This window comes from Tetrao urogallus (assembly GCF_951394365.1).
Source record: "Tetrao urogallus genome assembly, chromosome: 1".
NCBI lineage: Eukaryota > Metazoa > Chordata > Aves > Galliformes > Phasianidae > Tetrao > Tetrao urogallus.
Genome location: NC_136813.1, coordinates 57,324,478 through 57,350,247, shown reverse-complemented (window position 1 = coordinate 57,350,247; position 25,770 = coordinate 57,324,478). Strand labels below are relative to the sequence as shown.

General features: G+C 38.2%; 1 protein-coding gene across 1 annotated transcript in view; it reads left to right on the top strand.

Annotated features, from left to right (window-relative positions):
- MYO16 (myosin XVI) overlaps window positions 1–25,770 on the top strand; it is a gene marked incomplete at both ends in the record, with an annotated part of 283,559 nt that overhangs the window by 218,976 nt on the left and 38,813 nt on the right. Inside the window, 5 exon segments of the mRNA XM_079549224.1 lie at window positions 5,469–5,571; window positions 15,070–15,160; window positions 18,786–19,032; window positions 20,916–21,223; window positions 23,042–24,244. Coding sequence (XP_079405350.1) covers window positions 5,469–5,571; window positions 15,070–15,160; window positions 18,786–19,032; window positions 20,916–21,223; window positions 23,042–24,244 — 1,952 coding nt within the window.

The following is a 25,770-nucleotide window of genomic DNA, read 5'->3' as shown; positions in this document are numbered from 1 at the left end:
TTCTCTTCATTCCATTCATGGATTTATTCTGGCCAAAATTTTGAATACCTGATTTAGATGTTAATATGTTAATCATGCTGGATAACAAGCTTTTTGCGTGTGTTATGTGTATTGTACAGATATTTGGCTGAATAACTTTTCTTTTCTTTTCTTGGAAACGAAAATAGTCTATTTCACCTTTTCTAATTAGCTGGAATTTCCCTTGTACTCATATTTCAAAAATAATTAGGTTCTTCCTTTAATTAAGGAAAAAAAAAAAAAAAAAGGGATATAACAGAGAACTGGAACAAGTGTGTATCCTTTGTACATACATAACTTGAATCAAAATTCCATCCTATTCTTTACCGGTGACTGTCTTTACGAGATTTCTATCACTTGAGAAATTTCCAGGCATCCTGTATTTACCCTCTTTCTGCAGTAAATAGGTCCTCTAGATATTTCAGCTCTTACTTGATAGATTTTTCAAATACAAACCATGCCTAACCCACTCTCCCGATCCTTCTCAAATCCGAACAAACAAAACTGAAGAGCTTGAGTTATGAGCATATAGTGACAAGTATTGCAAACAAAGTCCATCTCTTTCACATATTTCACAGACATAACAATACATCAAGCTGTTACTGACTGTCAAAGAAAGAAAAGAATTTTAGTAAGGAAGAAAAGAGAATTCAGCGTGGCAATGCAACCTGTTTTTATTCCTCTGTGGTGACAATTTTTGCATTTCTTTTAGCATGATCCAGATTAATTTGGATTGCCTTCTTTTATTAGCTACCTTTTGAATAGATCTTACTGAATCATGCTATTTTAACTTGGCGAACAGAATACATTGTAATAAATGCAAGAAAGAGAAGAGCAAACTGCAATACAATGAATGGCACTGTCAGGACCAACTTTTTTTGTGCGTAAGCTGTGTTTGGATATTTAACACTTAAAACTGCCTTACTCAGAATTGCTATGAGGCAGCTTCAGTGTCTGCCATATGTGGTTTTGTTTTTGAAGCAAGACAATGACATGGAGAGAAGGAGTTGCTTTCAGGAAGGATTTGAGACCTGTTATTAAAAGTTATCCTCTGACAGCGGACATTAGACTGCAGTTGGTAGGTGTCTCTGACTTTGTCATTTTGAAAGACCTTACAGAAAGAATAGCATATACTAAAGAAATAAAACAAAGTAGTTCTGAGGCTTCAGTTCAAGGACATCTATGTGGTTTATGTAAGCTGTTGATTTGGAGCTGCTTGTTTTTGTGCCCTTTGCACTTGCAGTGTTCTTTCCATTAGTATCTTCTATTACATTGATGTGCTATTGAAATCAAGTGTGTGGTGTTTATTCCAGCGCTTAAAGATTTGGTGTGCATACAGAACTGGGAGTACAGCCCCACAGCCTGTTTGTTCACACTGCATGTAAATCAATTAGCGCGCTGAGCCTGAGAGCATTACTGAGAGTTACTGTGCCATAACCTGAACTCAGGAATACTCTGTCTCAGGTGAAAAAAACAGCCTGCTGAGTCTTGTCAGCTGTGCACTTAGGGAAGTGAGGGAGAAAATGATCAGATAAAAAGCATCAATGAGAAGTGAAAGAGAAGAGGTCAGAGAACAGCTTCTGAAACACCAGAGGGTGCCAGCCTGGCAGTGCATGCTCACAGTGCCAGCCTGTTTAGCCTTAAGGTCTTTTTTCTATTTAGATGTGTAAAAATGACAGATTGGGAACAGAAGGGTGTTAAGGACAAAGGTGAGGAAATCACACACTGATTTCCTGTTGAAAGGATGGAGCTGAGGAAAGCTCCCTGGTGGTAACTTGTAAATGGAAGGAGGGCACAATCAAAGAGGTCTTGCATTTCCTAATGCACACTGCATTGGTGTTTGCGTGGTGGTGAAGATGTGCTGATTCAGTGTAATCCTTTAAATTATTTGGTTTGTATTTTCTTTTGGATCCATTAGTGCATGGTTAGCTATGGCTAGGCCATGACATCTTACTTTTTATCAGCTTCTTGACTTGCCTAGGAAAGGAGTACACAGTCTAACATTAGATGTCTTTGCTAGAGTCGGGAGTGTATGCTGTCTTTGTACTCAGTGGAAAGAAACGGTCTTACAGTACTCAATTTATCTGACCTATTTTAAGCATCAAAATTACAACAGGATATCCCAAATCATGTCTTCTGTTGTCTCTTAAGAGAGTCTGCACAGCTAATTCACCAGTGGATGTTTTGTTGAAGTATATTCTACCTGACTTAAGTTTTTTGTTAGCAAGATAGCTTACTGCGTCCCTCAGGATCCTCTCTGATGCCTTGCAAATATTCTCTGTGTTATTTATGTGGGGCAAAATATATGATCTGTCAGTGAGATGAAGCCTGGTATTTAACTCAATTGTTCATTCACCTGACTGAACTAGGGCTGCATTGGTTGCAGAATTCTCTGGTAAGGGAAGGTTTCAAAGACTCTCAAGATTGCATTTCCCCAGAAGCAAGCCCCAGTGTTTGCACATAACTCAAATTTATCTATGCAAGCCTGCATCATAAATTCATACTTTTATTACCATTTTCTGTGATACAGTAAGTATGACAAATAGTAAATTCTTTTTGCTATTTTTGAGATCATGAAAGCGTTAAGTTTAACAGGACATTAAATTATCTTGTCTACACAGGAACACAAGCTTCCATTCACATTAGAAACTGATATCTTAAAGATATCTGATATCTTAAAGATGAACCATTCTGTGTTTTGATCATAGTGTTGTTGATTCAGTTTTTATTTTTTCCTGTACATCACAGTTTATTATCAATTTTGTTTTGCTTTGTTTTTAACAAAGTTAAAATATAGAAAGTACCTAAACCGTAAGTGAAGAAATTTTTAACACTTTAACTAATTTAAAATTAGGTTTAAAGCAATGGGAAAAAAAACAACAAGTAAGCTTATCATCACACCTTCACATTTGTCTATGGCAAATTTGGGCTGCCACCAACAGGTGTGGTTTGCTCATCCCTGTTACTTCCATGGTGTCAGCACTAGAGAATAAACTAACAAAATCAGGAAACATTCTGGATATAAAAATACCTGCAGATTTTGTGGTGCTTTTTTTGTTCGTTTGTTTTGTTTGTTTGTTGGTTTGTTTGTTTTGTTTTTTTAAACAGCCTTAGACAAGATAAAACTGATTGGTCAGGAATGACAGATGGTAATACCAAACCTGAAGGTGCTTTTTCATTCTAAGTGCTTAGATAGGCAATGCATCTGAAAAATACAGGCAAGAGAAATAAGGAAGTTCTCTTAGTCCCCACTCTGCAGATGAGTCAGTTGGTCAGGTAAGTAGACCTAAAGGTGAGAACCCTCGGAGCTACTAAAAACTTCTCTTCTGAGTCCAGCTATGGTCAGCAGAGAAGAGTGCCTCCAGAGGGCAATCTCTTCTCATTTTAAGAAGAGTGTCTAGAATGCTCACAGCAAGCCACTGGTGGAAGTACTTGTCTTTGCAGCCTGTTGTGAGAATTAGGTGACTAACTCAGACCAGGAATGCATCTTTTCAATAGCTAACCTTACAGAGGGGTAAATTATTTTTGAAATGGCTTCCTATGTTCACAAAGGAAGATTGTGGCGGAACTGGATAGTTAGCTCTTTCTCTGCTGCCACAATCACTAGGCTACACTCCTCTGACCAGGAGCCTCTCTAAGGGGTAGAAGTTAACTGTGAACAGTCATGGGACTCTCAAGGTGATGTAGTGGAATTTCAGATATTTTGAAGATTGGGGAAAATCAGTAGACCATTTTTGTCTGGTCTTTTGTATAATACAAACTGTGAAGAGTGGTTATCCTTTTGAGTCCTATGATTTGGATGGTTATAAAGTAATTCTGAACCAAACTTAGAATTTCAGCCTTTTAAATTCTGATTTGATGCTGCTTCAGGAGTAAATAAATTTCTCTGGGTTGTTCCTGTGAGTGAGTTTCAGACTGGCCACATTCACAGTTTTTTCATCATGGATTCTGAGTCATTGCTAAATAATTGTATTTGCTTCAGTCAGCAGCTGCTGAGCTTTCCAGTTTTTGTCTCTCTAATACCTATGATTTCTAAGAAAATTCAGTTGATGCTAGCATGGAAACAAGATGGCTACAGCCTTAATAACAATCCATCAAGCAAATGTCTTTGTGACCATAGTTGAGCTACTGAGAAACTAGAGTTCCCAGTTTTCTGCTGTAAATGTAAGGATAATTAGAAGGGTCTCAGGTGAAGTTTGGCCCCTTTGAACCAGAGTTCTTCCAAGCACTTCTTTGGCTTGAGAAGCAATTCCTCTCACATAACATTTACTAGTGTAGGCTTAGGCACAGAGTCCTCGGCAGGATTTCTACAAACCAGTTGACATTTCCAGACTGCAAGAGCTCTGTGCAGCTCGAAGACTCTAGATGTGTAGGTTCACAGCGGTTTGCCTGAGGAAATTGCTCTGGAGGGTCTATGGCTTCTGAGACCAGTGGTGTCCATGGAGTCATTCCAGCCCTGCAGCTCTGCCTGCTATGGATGTGCGAGTGGGCTCAGGACAGCAAGTCTGGGTTGTACCGGAGTTATGGGTCTTTTCAGCTGCTGAAGTACTAAACAAATTAAATGTCAGGAAATGTAGCTGGCACACTAACTTCAGAATGTAACCTTGTTTCATTGGTAGATTAATCATAAGTGACACATTTGCCTTTCCAAAACTGGCTTTTTGTAATGAAAAAACATTCCAGTTCATTAAATCCAGTTATATCTAGATTGAGATATGCCTTCAAGAACAGATAGTAATATGTGGCATCAGGATGTGGAAAGTTCATGAATTTCCCTAGGAGTATGTTGTAATAAGTTACAATTTGAATGTTGTACATTATTTGCCTTTATATAAATCGTTTCCTTTTACTCTGGCACATAACAGTGCATTTTAACACCTAGTGTTAAATGCTTTGAAGGTACTCTGGTGTTGTAATTAAATCTCTTCTTGATCTTTCCAACAGTGCAAATGATCAAGGTCCTTCCAGTCTCTTTGCTACAAGGCATTTCACTGAAATCCTTCAAAATGAAGACAATTTTCTTTCTAGATTGATGGAAAACAGTTTTATTATTGTCACTTTCTTTTCAATTACTTCTTAATAGCCATGTCATGTAACACATACTGGAAAAAGTACTTTCTCCTTTTCAGTGGCCCAATTCAGTACCGATGATATCAGTCAGTAAGGCTTTGCATTCTTTCTGTATTGATTTTCTGTGAGGCATCAAATCAACTGACAGGAAGCAAATCTCAGCTTTAGGCCTCATTTCCACACCGGTGTTAACCAATGTCATGTCTAATAATATGAAAGCTTTAATGTGGTTGTTCTCCTTGTTTACTTCACCCTTAGCATAATCCTCAGCTCCCAGTTTGGATATCAAGGTGTTGAAAGTCAAAGGAAAACTGACAATGTCTGCAAAAATGTCAACCAGGCCTACATTAGAGTAACTCTACTTCTGCTGATTTTTCTAGGTATAAAGATTTGGCTGATACAGCAGCAGGAGAGAAGAAGTTGTCTGCCAAGGAGAGATGTCGTCTTGTTCTCCAGCAGTGTAAATTACAAGGCTGGCAGGTTTGTGATCTACAAAGCAATTAAAATATCATTCTTTAAACAAGCTGGCTGAGTCACTTCCATTGTGGCAAGCCACCAGATCCTTTGCAACAGTATATTCTTTTGACATTTAATATATGCTTTGGAGTAGAATCAAGATGATTTTCTGAGTTTTCTAGCAAATGAGTAGCTGTGATCACTGTGTCAAAAAATCAGTGTACGCTTGTGGGAAGAAAAAGAGTTCAATTAAGCATGTACATTTTATAAATTTGTATTCAGATTTTTAAAGGTTTCTGGTGAACACATTTTAAGGCTTCAATGGTTCTTGAATTATTAAAAAAAAAAAAAAAAGCTACAAACATTTTCTTCATGTGAAATTCTACAATAAATGCTGTACTAAATGCTGTGGTAATAGGGGATATAGAAAACATTTACTTAAGACTTTCCATCTTGTCAATGCCTGCATAGGCACCAGTGCCTGGACTCAGGTAGAGCTGTGTAACTGGGATCACTGTACATCAGGTACAAAACAGTGAATAAGAGGCCATCCCATCTCCTATTTGTACCACAGTTAAACTTCACCAGAATGTGATGTCACCTTCATTTGGACAGAGTAGTCTGTCATCTTCTTAGGGTAATTTTGTAATTTAGCGTCACTGATTCCTTACTATTTGTGGTTTCTGAAGAAAATTATGTTCCCTTTCACACTGTAAGCTAATGTACGGAAAGGAAACTTTATGTGACTTAAAAGTGCAGCGCATTCTCCTAGGCAGTGTCACTTCAGGCTCAGGTCTTTTCTAAGCCTAGGACAGAAATTTATACCACAAGACACCATCCAGACCAGTTACAGAGGCAGGTGTGGAGTTTGGGGTCTGGCCAGTTGCTAGGATGCTTATATATGCTTTTGGAGTAGTAGTTTAGAGAAACAAGTTTACGTAACTTCTAATCCATGTGCAATATTTAAGCATTAAGATGGACAGAAAATGTTTCAACAGCAGTTGATAAAGGAGAAGGATTGAGTTGGACTTAGTGTTATGAGAAAGGATCAAAACTCTTAGGAGATGCTGGTAAGTTAATTGCAATAGGAGTGCTTGTGGGTGAGACACCATTGTCACTCAGTGACTAAGAAGCAGATGAACTATACAGTTTTCAGTTTTCATGGGTGGTCTCCTCTATGCTTTTACTGCAGGGGACTCTTAAAAAGAGGGAAAAATAAAAAAAAATGAGACAGGAAGGAGGGGGAAGAAACGTGAGGAAAAGAACTAGGAACCCAGGGTGATGTCAGCTAGTAAAGCCAGAGGAAAAAAGTAATTTTATAGTGCATCAGTAAAAATCATCCAAGAGATATGGGTTTACATATATAATCAGTTTATTCAGCCCCTGTTGCTAGCAGTAACTACTGCAAACAATTCACTGCTGGGATTGAAAAGCTGTTTGATACTTGGCTTCATGAATAAGTCAAAGAATGTCTTCCCCAGTACCACTAGCTGCACTTCCCTGAAGAGTCGTTGCAGATTTGGATTGATAAATCAACCAAAAATAGATAGCTAAAATATCCACACTGAGAATGATGAAGTTTAGGAGAAAGCAACACACATCTGAAATCAACCTCCTGCTTATGTGTCATCATCACAGGACAAGCGTGACAATAACTCCACAGAAGGGTTGGGGAGAAGAAAAAATCTGGATTTTATAGCTGGATGGATCTAGGTGATACGCTATTTAACTTCCTTGTGATAATGTACCTGACTACCTCATTTTGTGAGAAGTCATATTAACTTGAGAAGGAGGGGAAAGCAAATCAGTGTTCTGAAGTGAGTTCCCAAAAAGGAGTAAAGGAAATTGGTTTTTTTTGCATTTATTTCCTGCTTGACAATTTATCTTTCCTTTCTCACATAACTAGTGTTTGGAGAATGTTTTATCAGCTTGCAGAACAGCAACATTCAAACCCTACTCACAGAAAATATTTCTTCTAAGTACTGTGGCCTGTTTAAAAATTGAGGGCAAGTGAAGAAGATCAAATACGAGAATCTGATTTTGGTTTATTTCTTTCTATTAGTCAGGCATTAAAGCAAGCACTAGCTCTAGTGTTTTGTGCTAGCCAGGGTTTTGTGCTTGATTCGGCAACTTCTGTGTTAGAGGAAAGTGTTTATTAGAGAAGTGTTGATAGGTTTATGAAATGTTGCTATTACTTGAGTAAGCTGAGCTGGAGATAACTAAACAGGAACAATAAAAGAGCTGTTTAATTGAAGCTGACACACAGTGTACTTTCAACCATGTGCTTAACTACTGAAATTATAAAAATGCAGAGCTACTAATGAAAGGCTGCTTTTGCATCCTAGTTCTCTGTGCAGCCTAGATGAACTGTTCTTTCTGTTTAAATATATACCCGATCATGACAAGCTTAGCTACTTGCTGTGATTTTTAAGCGCTGCTGATGTAAAAGAAAATCAGATCTGTAAATCAAAACAAGCCATTCCTGTTCCAGACAGAATGAAAATAATAGACTTGTTTAACCCCCTGGAGAAGTCAGCAAGAGTTTTTGCTGTTAATGTAAGAGGAGGGAGCAAGATGATATCTAGTAACTTCAGAGTCAAATTGATTGGGAGTGTTGGCTGCTGCATTTTGAGCTGCTCTCCAGAACATCTTAAAGGCCTTTATATTAGGAAATCGACATTATTTGCTCATTTATTGTCATGCAGTGACGTACTGGATAAAGAAAGCCCACTATCCCAACAGCATGACTATCTTGCAAACATTAGCATACTGTGAGAGAAATCTGGAGCACAAGCAGTCCTTGGCTGTTTTTACTGACAGAAGGAAACTTTCATTTATTTGGATTATCATTCCTCACACTGTTAAGCTTACAAATATGAATTCAATAAAGGGGAGTTAGCTCATAGCTTACTGAGTTTTCTCATCAGAACTTGGAGATTTGCATTTTGTTTAGCTAAGGCCAGTGGTCTTCAGTTAACTCTTCAGTTACTTTAGATAGAGCTTGCCAGAATGCAAACAACTCATGGTTTATATCAATTTGATTTGCTCTCCAAAGGCCGAACTCCACTAAAAGCAAATCTCTCAGCCTTTGACTGCTAGGAATACTTGTCTGGTTGAAAGATAAGACTGCTTTAAAACTGTCTGAGCTTATCTTTTCAATTTTTAGCCTGTTTCTTCTAATCCATAATCATTTCTTCCTATAAGTAGCCTTGAAAAGAGATCACACAGTTTGAAACAGGTGTTAAGTTTAAATGGTATGATTGGAAGACTCCTCAGATGTGAATTAAACAATAGAGGAAGGCCGGTCAGAATGTTTCTTCTGAAGCTTCAAATCAGCAGCAGGTAGCTGCATGGAAAAGATGTTGTGTTAATTCCAGTCCACGTTTTTACAGCTGCAGACATTGTTAAAGGACATTGTTAAAGTTGTTTCAGGAGCCTCGTAAATTGTATGCCAGCTTATTTATTTGTTATTAAGTAATCTTAGCTGTGGTGGAAGTCTTTACTTTTTTTTTTTCTTTTAAAGCCCTGCTTTGAGAGTCAATTTTCTTTGAGGCAATTTTAAAATTAAGAATTAAGTACATTCTGAAGATCACATAAAAACAATCCCAGAAGGAGTTGCCAAACTAATGCTAAATGATTAAAACATCAGTGTTTATGTTTCGCCGTACTTTGAATTTTTTCAGAAAAATTGTGTTGTCCAAGCAGTATATCATTCTGTTGTATTTGTGGAAATAATTGGCTGGTAGCACAAAGCAGAGTAAGTCTGGACCTCACCAGTACTACCAAAGGGCTGGCCCAAACACCCTCCACCTGCAACTATTTTGTGTTACACAGTACAAGCCCATTGCATCCCCTTTGCCTAATAATAGGATGGATCATTCCATCTGACCTCAGAACAGCTCTGTCTTGTTTCCATTCTGATATTTTTTATCTCACATTTGGGCTCCAACTCAGTTTATCTTGTTCAATGTTGATTTTCTCTATTTGTATCCCTCTTGATCCTTTTCTGTTGTTTTCTTCTCTTTCTTTTGCTGTAGATATTTCACTTGGTATTTGGTCCTGGTGTTCATTTCATTTTTGCCTGAACTTAGTTTTCCAGCCTCACACCCAGGGTTTACCTTCTATGCCATTGTTGTCCCTATTGCCTGATGCCAGTGTTTCTCAGTTCACACACAGAGACACTTCTTTTTTAGTGCTATGTCTGCTTCTGGAATTTCGGAAGAATAGAATTCGAGGTTCATAACATCCTTTGATGTAAAGCCAGGGTAGGATTTTTTCCACTAATTATTCCCTATAATGCCCTTATTCTTACTGTTTATTTCCTTTCCTGTGATGCAGTATTTTCTGTCTCGTCACCAGCATGAAGAATTATGAGGTCTTCATGTTCTTCTGAAATAGGACTTTCCATTTCTCTGCCCTTTCCCAGAGAGCTGAATGACAGTTTTTCCTAAAGTCTAAACCCTGACAAGCACTTGCATAAGTACCTAATGTCACATGCATGAATACTGTACTACTCATACTTACGTTAAGAGCGTACATCAGCTATGCCTGACTATAGATTTAGTCAGCATGTGCAGGGTCAGTAGTCTGCCAGAGACAAAGGAAGGCTCTTAAAATGTGTAAAGAAAAGCTAATGAATAAAGCAGAGAGAGTAAGCCTTTAAAAATAACACTTCAGTCCTTGTTAAAGATCTGTGCCCTGTAAGTGTGTTCGGCCTTATATTTTTGCAGACATATACACTGCAGAAAGACACATTTTACAATAGTTTTAAGGCTTTTTTTCCTACATTTCATTAATGCACTGTGAAAATGTGTGTCATTGTGTAAAATATCATTAGATTATAGTTCTCTGTCTTTTGTAGGTAGCTATTTTGAAAGTACTGCCAGAAACACACAGCACTCCCACAAATTGCCTTTTTTAAACTAAAGAACAGCTTTACAGATTCCCTTGACACCTATTAAGTATGAGCTAATACTGCCTCCATGCCACCTACACACCATCTCAGCATCCATTCCTAGTTTTGAATGTCTGTTCTTCTACATCCTACACCTTCTCTTACAAAAAAAAAAAAAAAAAAAAAAAAAAAAAAAAAAAAAAAAAAAGAACAGAAAGAACAGCTCCCTCCCATCCTTTCTTTCTCCTCCCAGGAAAAAAATAAAAAATAAAAAAACCTGGAGGCCTGTAGCAGTAATTGAAGCTTTGGTAGTCATCAGTGACAATTTTTCCTGATCTTTAAAAAATGTGTCACTTTGAAAAATAACATTTAAAGCCCTAATGCTTTTCTAATTAAAATAAGTATGACTGTAATTCACAGATGGTTTACTTTTGCAGGAATCTGAATGACATTAAAATTTCAGACTCAGATGAGAGCACTCTTTAGCCCAAAAGTACTAAAAAACTATTTCTTTAGGGCAAGAGTATTTCAACCTTTTTTCCCCTAGGTAAGCAGGAAACAATTTCTGTTCAGAGAAGACACAGGCTGTACTGATGCCCAGCATATGGAACTAGAAGAGGACAGATTTAGTTTAGATGTTAGGAAGAAATTCTTTACTCAGAGGGCAATGAGGCACTGGCACAGCTGCCAAGAGAAGCTGTGGTGCCCCATCCCTTGGAGGCACTGAAGGCCAGGTTGGATGGAGCCCTGGGCAGCCTAAACTGGTGGGGGGCAGCCCTGCCCATGGCACAGGATGGAACGGGGTGGGCTGTGAGGTCCCTTCCAACTCAGTGCATTTTGTGATTCTTCTGTGCTTTTCACTGAACTCCAGGACTATGCAGAAGGTGGGGAGATGAGCTTGTTCTTGGTCAGCTTCAGATGGTATAAGATTTAGTTCAATAAGGAGCAACAAACTTCAACAAAGTGAATAGAACCCAATATCACACAGTAGTGTCTTCTGCACCTACTTCTGTCTAGATCTCTGCTCTCAATTAACCTAGCATATGATGTAAAAGCTGCAAATAGCTTTTATCTGAATGTAAGAATGAATTTGTATTGATTGTACTTCTGTCCTTACTTCATTCCCTTAAAAAATGTGGCAAGTGACTACTAATGAAGTTCTTAGTATAAGTGATACCACAGTAACTGCATTTGTGCCATTTCTGTTGCGTGGAATGGGAGAAAAGAGCTCTAGTTCTTTGAATGTCCCCTAACTGGCTTTGTGAGTCTGTGGAGCCAGATGATGAACTCTTGAAGCTACACTTACCATAAGCTCGAGCAGTTGTCTTGACTGATTTTGTAACTGGCTACTGCAAAAAAATTACAACTCAATGTTTAGAGTAGTTACACACTTGAAATGTAGCATGGATGTGACCCGTGTGTTAATTATGAGACTAATTGAGAATGGGGTTTGTTTTGCTGTAAGCATTGCTAGTTATCAGAGCATTTTGTGAAGTTTCAAAATGTAACCTTTTGTCTCCTTCAGTTGATTTTTCTAACCCTTTTACTGTCCAGGTGCCATAATCTCTTGCCCTAAAAGAGAGGTATATATTAGACTTCCAGTGAGGAAGGAAGAGAGAAACAGAAGGCATTTTAGGGAATTGAGGGGGAAGAGGCAAAAATGAGATGTTGATTGGGCACAGGCCTGAGATAAAGAGGTTAAAAAAAAGGCTTCAAAGTGGTAGGAGGTATGTGTTAAGAAAAAATGGGGTATAAAAAGGAAATGTAATCGGAGCAGAAGAATATAATGAAATTTCTGTATCCAGGCATTGGTTTTCTGAGAGCTACTCAGATACAAATGCTAATTACAAAAACTGCATGATAATTTTATTACAGTCAACCATATGAATAATAATTCAGTTATTCTTACAGAAGGATTCTGGATATAAAGTGATGTTAGCAAGGAAATGAAAGTTTTGTTAGCCAAAGTTAGTTGTAATGATAGTTCAGTATATTATTTGAAAAAATGAATACAATAAAATAGGTGTTTTGTTTTTTTAAATGAGCGCTACAGAATTTGCAGCTTGTAGTGATAGAATGGATGTGGTGGGAGGAGTCGAGATGATGTTCTGGTGTCCTGGAAGAAAACCTGAGGCTCAAAAATAGAAAGGAGAGGAGAATAGAGGATAGGGGAGGGGAGGGAAGGAGAGGGAGAGGAGAGGAGAGGAGAGGAGAGGAGAGGAGAGGAGAGGAGAGGAGAGGAGAGGAGAGGAGAGGAGAGGAGAGGAGAGGAGAGGAGAGGAGAGGAGAGGAGAGGAGAGGAGAGGAGAGGAGAGGAGAGGAGAGGAGAGGAGAGGAGAGGAGAGGAGAGGAGAGGAGAGGAGAGGAGAGGAGAGGAGAGGAGAGGAGAGGAGAGGAGAGGAGAGGAGAGGAGAGGAGAGGAGAGGAGAGGAGAGGAGAGGAGAGGAGAGGAGAGGAGAGATTGGCATGGTTTGCTGCAACAAACATGGAAAATTTGCTTGTTCATTACTTGGAGTTATATGTCTGAAAGAGAAGCTAATTTAAACTGAAGAAAGTAGTTGAGTTCTTTTTCTTCAATTTTTGTGAATAAAGGAGAAAAAGTAGAGACGAAAAGTTCCTAAGGAAATGTAGCAAGGTCTGAAGCAGACTCCAGATGATGGATGAAGAAGGAATTTGGAGTGCTAAGAAGCAGGCAAGGATAGAATTCTAAAAGCACAGGAGGAAAAGTGTAAACTTCTGTCTGAAATCTGCAGTCAGGAAAGTGAAGATGAGACCATGTCTGTGAGAGCAGAGTATGAGAGTCTGATAAGAACTCAGTGAGATTGCTTCAGATGAATATGACATTATAAAATTATAAGGCTTCACTCAAGAGAGTCTATTAAGTAAACATAATGACACCATTTTGCTAGAGTAGCCTCAATTGTTAGAAACAGGACTCTCGGACGAAGGCAATTTTGTTCTGGAATAATAACTTCTATCTGTAAGTAGAAGGATTACTCCAGAGTAGATGGTCTGAATAGAGGAGCTATTCTGGAATAGCTAAATTATATGCCAGTATTTCTGTAGCCACACGGTTTTCTAAAATAGTCATTCCATGCATTTTCAGCATGCAAAGAAAGCCTATCCCTACTTACAAGTTTTTCCATTATTTTTTTTTAGCACTTTGCCTTCACATAGTTTGCAGTAACACAAAAAAGCTTATTTTATTGGGAAAAATAGATAAATAGAAAAGAGATACTAACATTAAAAAAAAATTAGAAATAATTCTGATTTTGCCATTTTAATGCATCTGATTTTAACTAAAAAGCTGTTGGTTCACAATCATAGTCTGTCAGTTTAAAATTCAGAATTAGAGACTTTTAACATTTGATGCAAAGTAGTTTTACTCTAGAGTAGAGAGGAGGGAAAAGGTGCCCCAGCCACTTCTGAGCTTTGTTAAGGAAGATTAGCCATGGTAAGTATGCCCCAATTTTCAGTAGTTTATCTCTACCAGTGTAGTATATCTGGCAACAGTGATAGGATTAAAAGCAGTTATTTGAAAAGGTGTGCAAATCTCCCTGCCCATAGCTGTCTCCCATAGCCATAGTGAAGAAACAGCAGTGCAGTACGGTGATGCAGTAACAAGAGAATGATCTTGTGAGCTATGTACAAGCAGGAATTGGAATGAATCTCTGCAATTTCAGCCAGACTGGTATTAATTAATCAGTAGTCATATAAAATTAATAGCTAGACAAAACCTATAATCTTCACTGGCTGTCTACTTGGTACTGATCTTATTTCTGAGCACTGAAGCAAGGTTTCTTGTGTAGAATTCCTAAGAAGAAAAACAGTATAAGGAAACACATTATTTATCACAGCTATTTTTTTTTAAATCAGTCTATTAGAAAGGAATGCTTTTGAAGATTATACAGAAAAGGATTGTTTCATCTTGTTCAGAATACCTTTTGCTGTAACAGGTTGTTTTTTTAAGAGCTCCTACTGATTCTGTGTTTATTAAGATCCTCTAAGGACTAGATGAATTAAACCAAACAATTGCTTAGCACCAGAGTAAGCTCATACACTCCTTCAATACATAGGATAACAGTTTTGACAAGTATATCTCTGATTCTAGGAATAGACCTGTGGAATAACTTCAGTAGTGGCTCTGGGAACTAGGATTCATAGTTTTATGGGATACCAGGATCATTCTTACTAATGGGCAGAATCCTTCCTGTTCCATAGATCCCCATGGATGTATGGCTTCTCACCTTTTTCCTTGCTCACATCCCCATGTTTTGTAAAAGCTAAACCTTATTTTCTGTTAAACTGTCTGATACATTAGTGTAATTACATTCAGAATGCTTTATTTTCCAACCCGTGTTTAGCTTGATTGTAGTATTTGTTCTGGATGGTTCTGGACCTCAAGGGGGAATGTGTGCCTGACGGCTTGCTTATTGTTTCCAAATATGTCTTTTATTCAACCAAGTGATGTTACCTCTTGAACAGCTATTGGCATTGTACTAGCCTGATACTGCAAATCTGATCTCAACCTTCAGCAGGATTGTACACATATTGTTGTTATATACTTGTCATTATTTTGGCCTTTTTTGTTGATGGTGAAAGTTTCCCTGCTGTTTGTATTCTAGATAGGAGTCCGAAAAGTGTTTCTTAAGTACTGGCAAGCTGACCATCTCAACGATTTGTGCCTTCAGCTTCAGAAGAAAATTATAACCTGCCAAAAAGGTAACAATTACAGAACAAGTATTCCTGAGCTGTCACTTCGTACACTGACAAGAAGCATTGCATAACAAAAAAAATTTTTTTTTTCTTCTTTGAATAGTTGCTGTATTTTATTTATTTCCCTATCGGCATATTTCCAACTAACTTCTTATACAAATTTTTGGAGATGATACTGACATTGGTAACACTTAAACTTTGTGCCTGTGAAACATAATTTTATGGAAAACTGTTGACTGTAATTAAAACTAAGGGGAGCTTTGAGTATTTGTTTTTTAAGTACGTTCATTGATTTTTAAAGGTATTAATATCACCTCTTAACTTTGAGTTGCATATCAAATAGAATCACAGAATCATAGAACGGCCTGGGTTGAAAAGGACCACAATGATCAGCTGGTTTCAACCCCCTGCTATGTGCAGGGTCACCAACCACCAGACCAGGCTGCCCAGAGCCACATCCAGCCTGGCCTTGAATGCCTCCAGGGATGGGGCATCCACAGCCTCCTTGGGCAACCTGTTCCCGTGCGTCACCACCCTCTTTGTGGAGAACTTCCTCCTAATATCTAACCTAAACCTCCCCTGTCTCAGTTTAAGGCCATTCCCCCTTGTCCTATCACTATCCACCCTCGTAAACAGCTGTTCCCCCTCCTATTTATACACTCCCTTCAAGTACTGGAAGGCCACACTGAGGCCTCCCTGGAGCCTTCACTTCTTCAAGCTAAAAAATAGGGTAACAAGGATGCAAAATACCTTTCTGTGCAAATGTATCAGGAATACAAAGCTAATATTTTTATACGTTTAGTTATCTTTGTTTTCTCCTTCTGTTGCAGTTTTTGTAGTAGAACTTGTTTTTTTTTTTTATTTATTTTATGCATTTTTTTCTTCTTCTATGTTTTTGTTTTAAGATCACGCTGACCTATTTAGCACATCTTTTAAAGGAGTTGCTATCCACTGTCTCCTGATTTCCTGTTACTGCTCTTCCATTTCCTATCAGAATCTCAAACATCTACTTCCTTAAAACACAGCATAATTTATCTAATTAGCTGTTGTCTGCAATGTTTCCCATTAACACATTTTTTAAGGAAATTAGAAAAACAAGGATTTATCTTGTTGTTTTGTTTGTCAGATTTTAGTCAGATTTTATTAGCTTTGTCCTTCTCACCTTCCCTCTCCCAATAAGAATAAGAACTATATTTGGGGAATTTTGCTCATATTGAATCATTGAGAAAATTTTTTGTATCTGTAGGAAAATCCATCATCCTTAAAGTCTTTCATTACAATTCAACTAGATTAAGAATTAACTCTAGTACACTGTATGCACAGTGGTTAAAACTTTTCTCACTGAAGTCAGATCCATGGAATTTTAATTCTTCTGATCTTTGTCCTTAGATGAACTGTGAAGAATTAGGTAATTTTATGTCATGAGGATGCTAACATGAATTGTTCTAATCTCCATAAGTGAGAATTGTTGTACATCTACATAAATGAGAACCAAGCTCAGAGCACAGTCTTAGAATCTGTACAGTACTTGTTGATACTGAGCAGTAAAGGTCCAGGAAATGACAGTTTTCGTTTCACAGCAGTCTTTGAGCTCATGAAATTGTTGTGGTTTTTTTCTCATTTGTTTCTTTTTTTTTTTTTTTTTTTTTTTTTTAAATTTCTGCATTGATCTGAAGACAAAACCCTTCAAAAAGAGGAATAATTTTTTATTTTTAAGCTTTTTGAATTTTTTCATACTTGTAAGCTGTGAACTCTGATAGCGATCTGTACATGATTCCATTACTTTCTCAACAGCAACATTATAAATTCAGACTCAGTAATGTGTATATCCCTTGTGAATTCTCATAAAAGAGTCAACAAAAGCTGTGCTGTTAATTTCCTTTTTAACTCAATTGGGTAAGTGCACTTACGTTTCAAGTTGTAAGAAGTCAGATTTTATTCTAGAACGTAGCTTTGGAGATTGACGTAACTGGCTGTGATTATAGCAAGAGTGTAAACTTTCAAAATTATCTATTATAGATAGTAGCAAGGCATATGAACTCGAATTTTTCCAAACCCAGTGAATTTTGGATAAATAATAATACCTGAACATTTCCCTTTGTTATATTGCATCAGCTAGGTGCAGAGCATTTCTAAAAATCTTGTGTTAAATAGTTAAGTGAGGAAATAGAAGAAGATTTTTTTCCTTCAATTTGTCTATTTATTTCATTAAAGATCATCTTACATTCATAGGAGACTAGTTCTATCTTCTATCTTCCTCTGTTTACATTTTTCCTTTAGATTAATTGAACTTGACTGTCATTTAATGTTACTCAGAAGTGTTCGTGTGGCTGACGCTGAATCACATTGTTAAAAAGGCCTACCTAGCCTTTAGCCCTTAGTAACATCTTAATATTTTAATTAGCATCTCCAAAACTCAGATCAACATCTTATACGGGCTACTTCCTGTTTACTTATCCAGAAATTTGAGTTTACCAAAATAAGGGTTAACATGATAAGGATTAATGAAATTTGTCCTGTTTTGTTGTGTGGTTACCCTTAAGTTGAGCTACTGAAAATCAGCAATATTTTAGGTACCAGGAAAATAATTTGAAAACGTGTTCTTCCCTGTGAGGTACACAGCAGTTACTGTAGACCTGGAAAGAAACATCATCTTGGGGAGCTTAAAAAAACAAAAACATAGAGAAAACTCCTTTATTTATCATAGCTCTTCTTCCCAACCCAGGACACATGCCAAAGCATACTAACATTACTGGTTCCATGTAGAGTGATTGATTTAGTGCTGGATTCATCATAGTCACAGAAGCCCCTGTCCCTTGGTTATGTTCAGCTGGATACTTCTGAAAATTCTGGGGATAAGGCGATATTTAGGTTGAGTAGAAACTGTTGTACTGCATACACATGTTTAGGAAAGTAGCACAGAAAGCTGTTATAGGCGGTAGCATAAGGCTGACAAGGAGCGTAAGAAAATAGCCCTATTAGATAAGTAAGGCTGATGCAACATAGATGAAAATTTTAAGCTGAAAAATGGAAATTATGTGACAGCAGCATTTCAGAAATGTGCATTCATTGTTTCTGCTGAAAAAAAATGGGCAAAAAAAGTCTTTAGGTGTCAGTAAAAGATCTTTTATTTGTTTTGTTTTGTTTTGTTTTTTTTTCCCCCATTTTTTGGTACACTGAAATGTCAAAATACTGTTTGAAGATTGACAGATACAGACAGTCTTTTAATTTCTACCATATTCAATGCAATAGTCATTTACCCAGGGTATTATTTTAAAACAAATGATCTTTTCACCTTTCCTTTTTAAATACATACTTCTGCATTCTCCATCAGACATTCAAGTTTCCAGTTGTAATGGAAGCAAAAATGGTGAAAGTAACTGTTTTGAATTCTGGTAGCTTGAATTTGTGAATGAATTTGCTGTCATACTTGGTTTTAAGCACTGGCAATATAAATGGGCACATCCATTTTTGTATGTTGTATACAATGTACATTTCTTTCACTATTTGTATAAGATATTGTCTGAACTTGATTTACTTATGATTACAGCAGAACACACGGTAATATTGTTACTCACTAATTAATTAGTTGTCTTTCATTGGTTTATTATTTTTTCTTCTGTTATGGTAGTTGTGAGAGGATATCTAGCTCGCCAGCGTGTGCTACAGAAGATGAGCATCAAGCAGCAAGAGATCACCTCAGTCAAAGGCTTCTTGCAGACTGTTGAGGATATGGGGCTGAAAACATACGATGCCTTGGTCATTCAAAATGCTTCTGACATTGCTCGGGAAAACGACCGTATTCGCAATGAGATGAATGCTGCTTACCACAGGGAAAAGCTAGAGGCTAGAAATAGACCAGAAGAAGTCCACAAAAGGTAAGATATCTTAGCTTTGAGAAAATATATTCTGGGTTAGATAGTAAGGAATTAAATCATTTCTTCAGTTTTATGATTTCCTTCCCTGCTTTTAAAGTCACATAAATGACTTGAGCATAACTTGAAAATTGCAAGAGCATTTTCAAGTATGTATTCAACCCAGATCAATGCTAAACACTGTTTTTCTGTGGAGCAGGTAATTATGTCCAGAAACATAAAGACACCAATAATATCTTATTCAGGGCAGACTGAGCTTTGTAGAAATTTATTCAAGCCTCTGAAACCTTTATTTTTTTTTCAGAAATTTTTCATTTGAAGAAAAATAGATTATAGTTGAACTTTCATCAAACCAACTAAACTAAAGCAAAACTTATCTAACTGAGAATTTCAGCATGGGGTAACTGCCAAAAAAGTGAAGAACAGCCAAGAAAGCATTAAAATACAATAAAGGGCAGCCCAAGAAATTCTGATTATACAATGAACTAGAAAGACTGTGAAGAGGATTCTTTCCTCTTATTTAAAAATAGATGAAATCCTTTTTGTTTAGCGCCCATCAGAGTTTTCAGGAGTACCTGTTTTACGAATCCAGCAAATGGTTGGAGAGCGTTTTCCCAGGAATGGAGTCCCAGATCTTTTTCTCTCAGACTGGGCAAAAGTAGCATTTGCAGTTAGAAACAGGTATGTATCAAGAACAGGAAAGCTTCTGATAACTTGATGGACATACAGATATGTACTTTTCCATAGGAACTTAATTCTCATCTGGAACAACTGCCTTTGCTTTCCTTGCTTTTGTTAGTGACTTTATTAAAGTGAAAATGGCAGTACATCTGCTTAATTAGCTTCAAATATCCCAGTCATTACATATTGGAGGAAATGCCTTTGTCAGAATGACTGTAATTAAACATTACAGTGAAAACAAATTATCCACTGAGCAACACACTTTCATCTTTAGCTGTTTCATTTACTACATGGGCAGCTGGCTATATCCTGCACATGAATTCCAGCCCTGCTGGTGATCTGCCATACAGAAATACAATTTGGAAAAAAAAAAAAGCTTGGCAGTTTGTCTGTAAAATGATGGTATGGACATCTATCTAATAGGCTGCTGCTCCAAGCCGAAAAGTTTTCAGCATTTTGATTTTTGGAAGAGTAAAATGTTTGAAGAATTTCTGTTAAAAATCAGTTTGTTGGAAGTGGCTGAAAGACATCATTTCTCTATTCGTATTGAAATAGCAAAAATAAATAATAATATTAAAAAAAAGTGGAATAAGCAGAAGTCCAAAACTGTGATTGAAGTAACTAAGCATAATGTCATAATTAATATCTTTAAAAGGATAGCTATCAAGTAAGCCTCCACAGGAGGATATGTAGATATCTAGGTGGAATCATTCAGACAGCCACTGTAGCTGGTTAAAAGGGTCATTAATATTTTAAAGATTTGCATTATCTAAATAGAATTTATTGTTGTCTTTTCAGAAAATAGTGATAAAGGCTCAGCATTTGCTGCCTCAGTAACTTTCCATTAAAATGGATTTCCCAGAAATTATCATTCAGATTGGAAACGCGGCTTTTGATTGTGTGCAACAATCAAAGTGTGAACAATTCATTCACAGAGTGTCTGATCCACAATGTGAAACTGCTTAAGGAAAGCTGCATCTGTGTGAAAAGAGAGCCAGTGTCCCAATTTATCATGAAACAGGAAATGGAGGAAAGCTAGCAGCTTGATCTGGATTTGTTTGTCAGGAGATTACTACACACATCCCCTCCGCGCAGCAGGGGAGGCGGGAGGCTGTTTACCAAAAAGCTGTTGTTATGTTTGCATGAACAGGTTCATTGTTACCACTTGAATAATGCATCTGGGCCTCTCCTCCGTGTTTTTTCAGAGCTGAAGACAAGGGTGGGAAGCTCCCTGAGGATGGCTTCGCCGGCTACCGAGCGCCAAAGCACTTTCACTCCAGCTCTGTGCCTGTCCCCATGGCGGTGGAAGGCTTGGTACATTCTGTGGCTGGGTCGTCCATCAGGTCCCCATCCCTGCACTCAGTGTTCAGCATGGAAGACGGCGGCAGCCTGCCGTCGCCACGGAAACAGCCTCCTCCCAAACCCAAGCGGGACCCCAACACACGGCTGAGCGCTTCCTATGAGGCCGTCAGTGCTTGCTTGTCGGCAGCTTCTAAGGAGGCCGCTAATGAAGGTCAGGCAGAAAGGGGGAAGGCATCACAAAAGTTACTCTAGATTATTGATTTGTTCCCTCCGCTTTGATCTTTCCAAACATGGTCAAGCGCCTTTGAAAAGCCCCGCCTCTGTGAAATATTTCAGTGGCAGTAAATAAAGGTAGTCAATTTATCATTTGCTCCAAATCAGCAAATAACTGCTCGTGTGTTCTAATGGCCTCGTTTGTCAACAACCTGAGCCTGTTTGCAGAATTCCCTCTAGAGACAAATGATCTTTTGTCAGCTCCAGCTATTCCACCCCACTGACCATTTTCTTTCACCTTTTAAACTGTTAGAATATCTTGCATTGCTAATACAGAATGCCAGATTCTTGAATTTCACCAAGTTAAACATTAAGCATTCTCCTACTTTTTCTCTGAGTGCACAGAAATGTCTTGTGCATTCAGCGGTTTATGTTTGTACCATAACTTACTTATGGTGAATTTTTTGTTTGGAATGAAAGTGCTGTGAAAGTCCCAAAAGAATTGCAATGCGTTACAGTGCATTAAGTCCAGATTTGAGTTCAATTGTTCTGTCCTCCTACACACTTGAAACATATGAGTAGAAGAAGAAGAGAGGGGAGACGTTCTGCTTTTCCTTGATAAGCCTAATTTATCCTGTTTCCTGTAAAGAATCTTCTAAGCTTATCAAGGAATATTCTTCAGGGTGGGCTTAAAGCTACGTGTAACCATTCTCTATGCCTGCACACTGGCTGCAGAGCTTTGCAGCTCCCTCTCTCTTGCAAAATAATTGCTCATGCCCAGTTTATTAGATGCAGGTCGGTTTTTCTAACCTTTACCTTGCTCGTTCAGACTCCTAATTTTTTTTTACACAAGTAAAATCTTGTGTGTGTCCAGTATAGGTAGTTTCAAACTAGTTCAGCGTGGATTATGGATCACTGCGGTGTTTAGGCTTTCAGTGCACAGCATTAGAAGAAATGATTGATTTAGCCAGAAAACTCCAGCAGAATTTTTTGAAAGAATGACAATTCAGATACATTTGTGTGGTCTTAGCAGTAATGCTTATGCACTTGCAAAACAATTGGACCAGTTTCCCTGCTGTGCTCATTTTCCAAGTATTATGTATTTCTTGAGTCTTTGTCTGAAACCAGCTCTGATTTACACCATTTAATTTTTATCTTAAAAGACTAATCACCTATTGATGATCAGTATCTATTATCTCCACTCCATCTGTGCCTAGAGGCTGTGAAAAGACATCTCGTTTTGTTAACTGTATACTCAGTTGAGGAATTGCCCCTAGGCTATGTGATTCCCAAACTTTAAAAATTATTTCCACATCAGCAATACAAAAGAAGCAGAGATAGGGATAATATCTGCCTGTAATTAGGATTTTATATACTGCATAAAAGTCGGATACTTCAGTTACTGATGATAACATGCATGTTAGAGTAGTGCTATGCTGAAACTCCTATTTAAAAGCACACCCTTGTATCCTCTCCCCTGGGGCAAAAGGAATAACAAGCACCTATTTCCATGCATTACACACCCTGCAGTGAATATCTGGATTCAAAAAATATCTCCTTGGGTGACAGTTTTAGTGACAGTGGAGGCTACCAAAGCAGATTGTATGCCCAGGCAACAAAAGCTTGTGGTTTGGAATGCTGAAAGTTCTGCATTTTATTCATTGAAATATGTATACTTTTGACTGAATTCTTCTGTATGTAACTGCTTTTAATGATAAAATTATACATACAAGATTTGAAAGCTTAAATACTACACCTGTGTAAGAAAAAACTGATTTCAATCTGCTAATAACACACGCCTTTTTCACTTCCCTAGTTCTGACCCGTCCAAGGCCACACAGTGATGACTATAGCACCATGAAAAAAATACCTCCCAGAAAACCAAAACGAAGTCCCAATACAAAACTCAGTGGCTCTTACGAAGAAATACCTGGCCAAAAGCCTGGGGATGTGAAACAGACAAACACAGTAGTTAAACAAGGTAGCTATGACACTGCGGGAGTACAGAGAGCAGCTTCTGCTGATGCGCCACAACATGGCACATTGAGTCTCTATATGTCACAAGAAGAGGAAGAAAATGAGCCTGTCTATATTGAAATGGTAGGGAATGCAATGAAACACAGTTCTGCTGAAGCAGAAAGCCCAGAGCAAGGAGAGTCTGTGTATGAAGAAATGAAGTATTTTCTCCCAGAAGAAGGAAGCAACAGTAATGGAATAATTCCAATAGCAACTGGATCTCCTCCTCTGGTGTTTGAAAGCAAAAAAAATGTTCATGTTGAAGATGGAACATTGGATGGAAACAGTCAAGCTGCTTTGAACTATAAAGACTCGTGTGACATTCCAGCCCCTTTCCCTAATTTGCTTCCTCATAGGCCACCACTTCTTGTGTTTCCTCCAACTCCTGTCACATGTTCTCCTGCTTCTGATGAATCACCTCTAACACCACTAGAAGTTAAAAAGCTTCCTGTCTTGGAAACCAACCTAAAATACCCTGTGCAGTCAGAAGGCTCAAGTCCATTGTCACCACAGTACTCTAAAAGCCAAAAGGGGGAGAGTGAAAGACCAGCATCTCCAGGCTTGGTTGTATTCAATGTTTCCAGCAAAGTGACTCCACCTTCAACACCTCCTCCTCCTCTTCCACCACCCCCTCCTCCTGTACCACCTCCTGTTTCCTATCGGGCTTCCACACATTTTGCATTTCCTCCAGAGCCTTGTGCTAGTTTTCTGATTAATACAGGGAAAACAGGTACAAACTCAGATCTATCAAAAGTACCTCTGCGACCAAACCCTGCTCAGCTTGGATGTTCACCTTCTCCATTCTCCAAATTGCCTTATTCCCCAAAGATGGCAAGAGCAGAACACAGGAAATTGAACTCTAATTCATCATCTTCATATCCATACAGTCCTACAAACTCAAGGTCATTGACCAGTCCCCTTGATGAATTAGCAAGCTTGTTCAACTCAGGACGGAGTGTGTTACGGAAATCTGCAGCAGGACGTAAGATCAGGGAGCCAGAAGGTAAGACTGATCTCTGTGTATTTCTTCAGCACCAGAACAAACTTACATTAAAAAGTGACAGAGTAGATAAAAATACAATACAAAACTATTCATTTTTTTAAAAAACAAAGATTGTTGTAATTGTAAGAAATGCATGGAATTTGTTGGATATGAAAAATGTTGGCCTTTAGGTTTTCTCTGAGATGTCACTTCTTCTTTTACCAAAACATTTGTATGACACAGAATTAAATGGATAATTTATAACATTCCTATAGCTTCAATGCAATAAGCACAAATGTTGTATATCATGTGAAAATGAGTTTATTGTATCAATCAAATACCTCAACAGCGAAATCATGATCATTTATAGGATGTGAGGAGAAACATAGTGATGAAAGGTGAGGATAAGGCTCAGTCCCCTGATTTGGAAAACAGTGACAGTGACAGGGTGTGAGACGGAAGCTCCTGTAATCCAACTGGAAAATATATGGGAGATTTTACATCATTTGAGTTCATATGCCAAGGGGATCAGAAGGAATTAATCCAAGGGTATTGTAGGAGATGTCAGTAGCACTCACTACGTCACTGTCAATAACTTACCAGCAGTCGTGGTAACAAGGGAGTTCCAAGTTTACTGGAGATTGGTGAATATGAGTCCAGTCTACAAGTAGGGCAGGAAGGAAGATCTACGGAGTTACAGACCTGTCAGTCTGACCTTGGTGCTAAGGAAGGTTATGGAGCAGATTGTCTTGAATGTTATCACATGGCACATGTAGGACAATCAAGTGATCAGAAATAGCTGACATGGGTTTATAAAAGGCAAGTCAATCCTGACTAACCCGCTCTTCTATGACAAACTGACGTGTGACCGGTTTACGGGCTGGTTTGGCCCAGTTCCGTGACCAGCGGGGCAGAGGGATTTCACAAAATCTGTGCCTCCAGAAAAAGGGAATAGGGGACCCCAAAATAATTAAAAACAGTGGCAACGATCTGAGGAGAAACAAACTAGTTTACTAAATATAGTATTGGAATGCAAGATAGCACATCATAATACAATATAATCAGAATTGAAGCTAATAAATCAAATATAATGAGAGAGAGAGAATGTCCGAAAGGTGGATAGGCCTCTCCATAACACTGAGGTCAGATGCGCAGTCCAGTTGAGCAGCAGGGGGACGGGAGGAGAGCCCATGAAGAAGAGCAGATGAAAAAGGAGCACATCAGGTGACCTTGCCAGGAGTTGTATCTCCTCTCTGACCGCAAAGTCCCCCGGGGAATATAGTTCTTCTTCTCTTCTGGGCAGAACTTGAGCATTAATAGTTAAACTCTCAGTGCCCGTGATGTTATCATGTAGAATACCAAAACCCAAAAATCACAAAACCATGGCAACCTGCTTGGCAGAAAATATACTGGCTGTGCATGTCATATACCAGGATTTTTGTAGTGTTTGACACTGTTTCCTACTACATTCTCTTGGAGAGACAGACAGACAACTCATGGCTTAACTCATGATTTAGTCTGAAGAAGAGGAGGTTGAGGGGAGACCT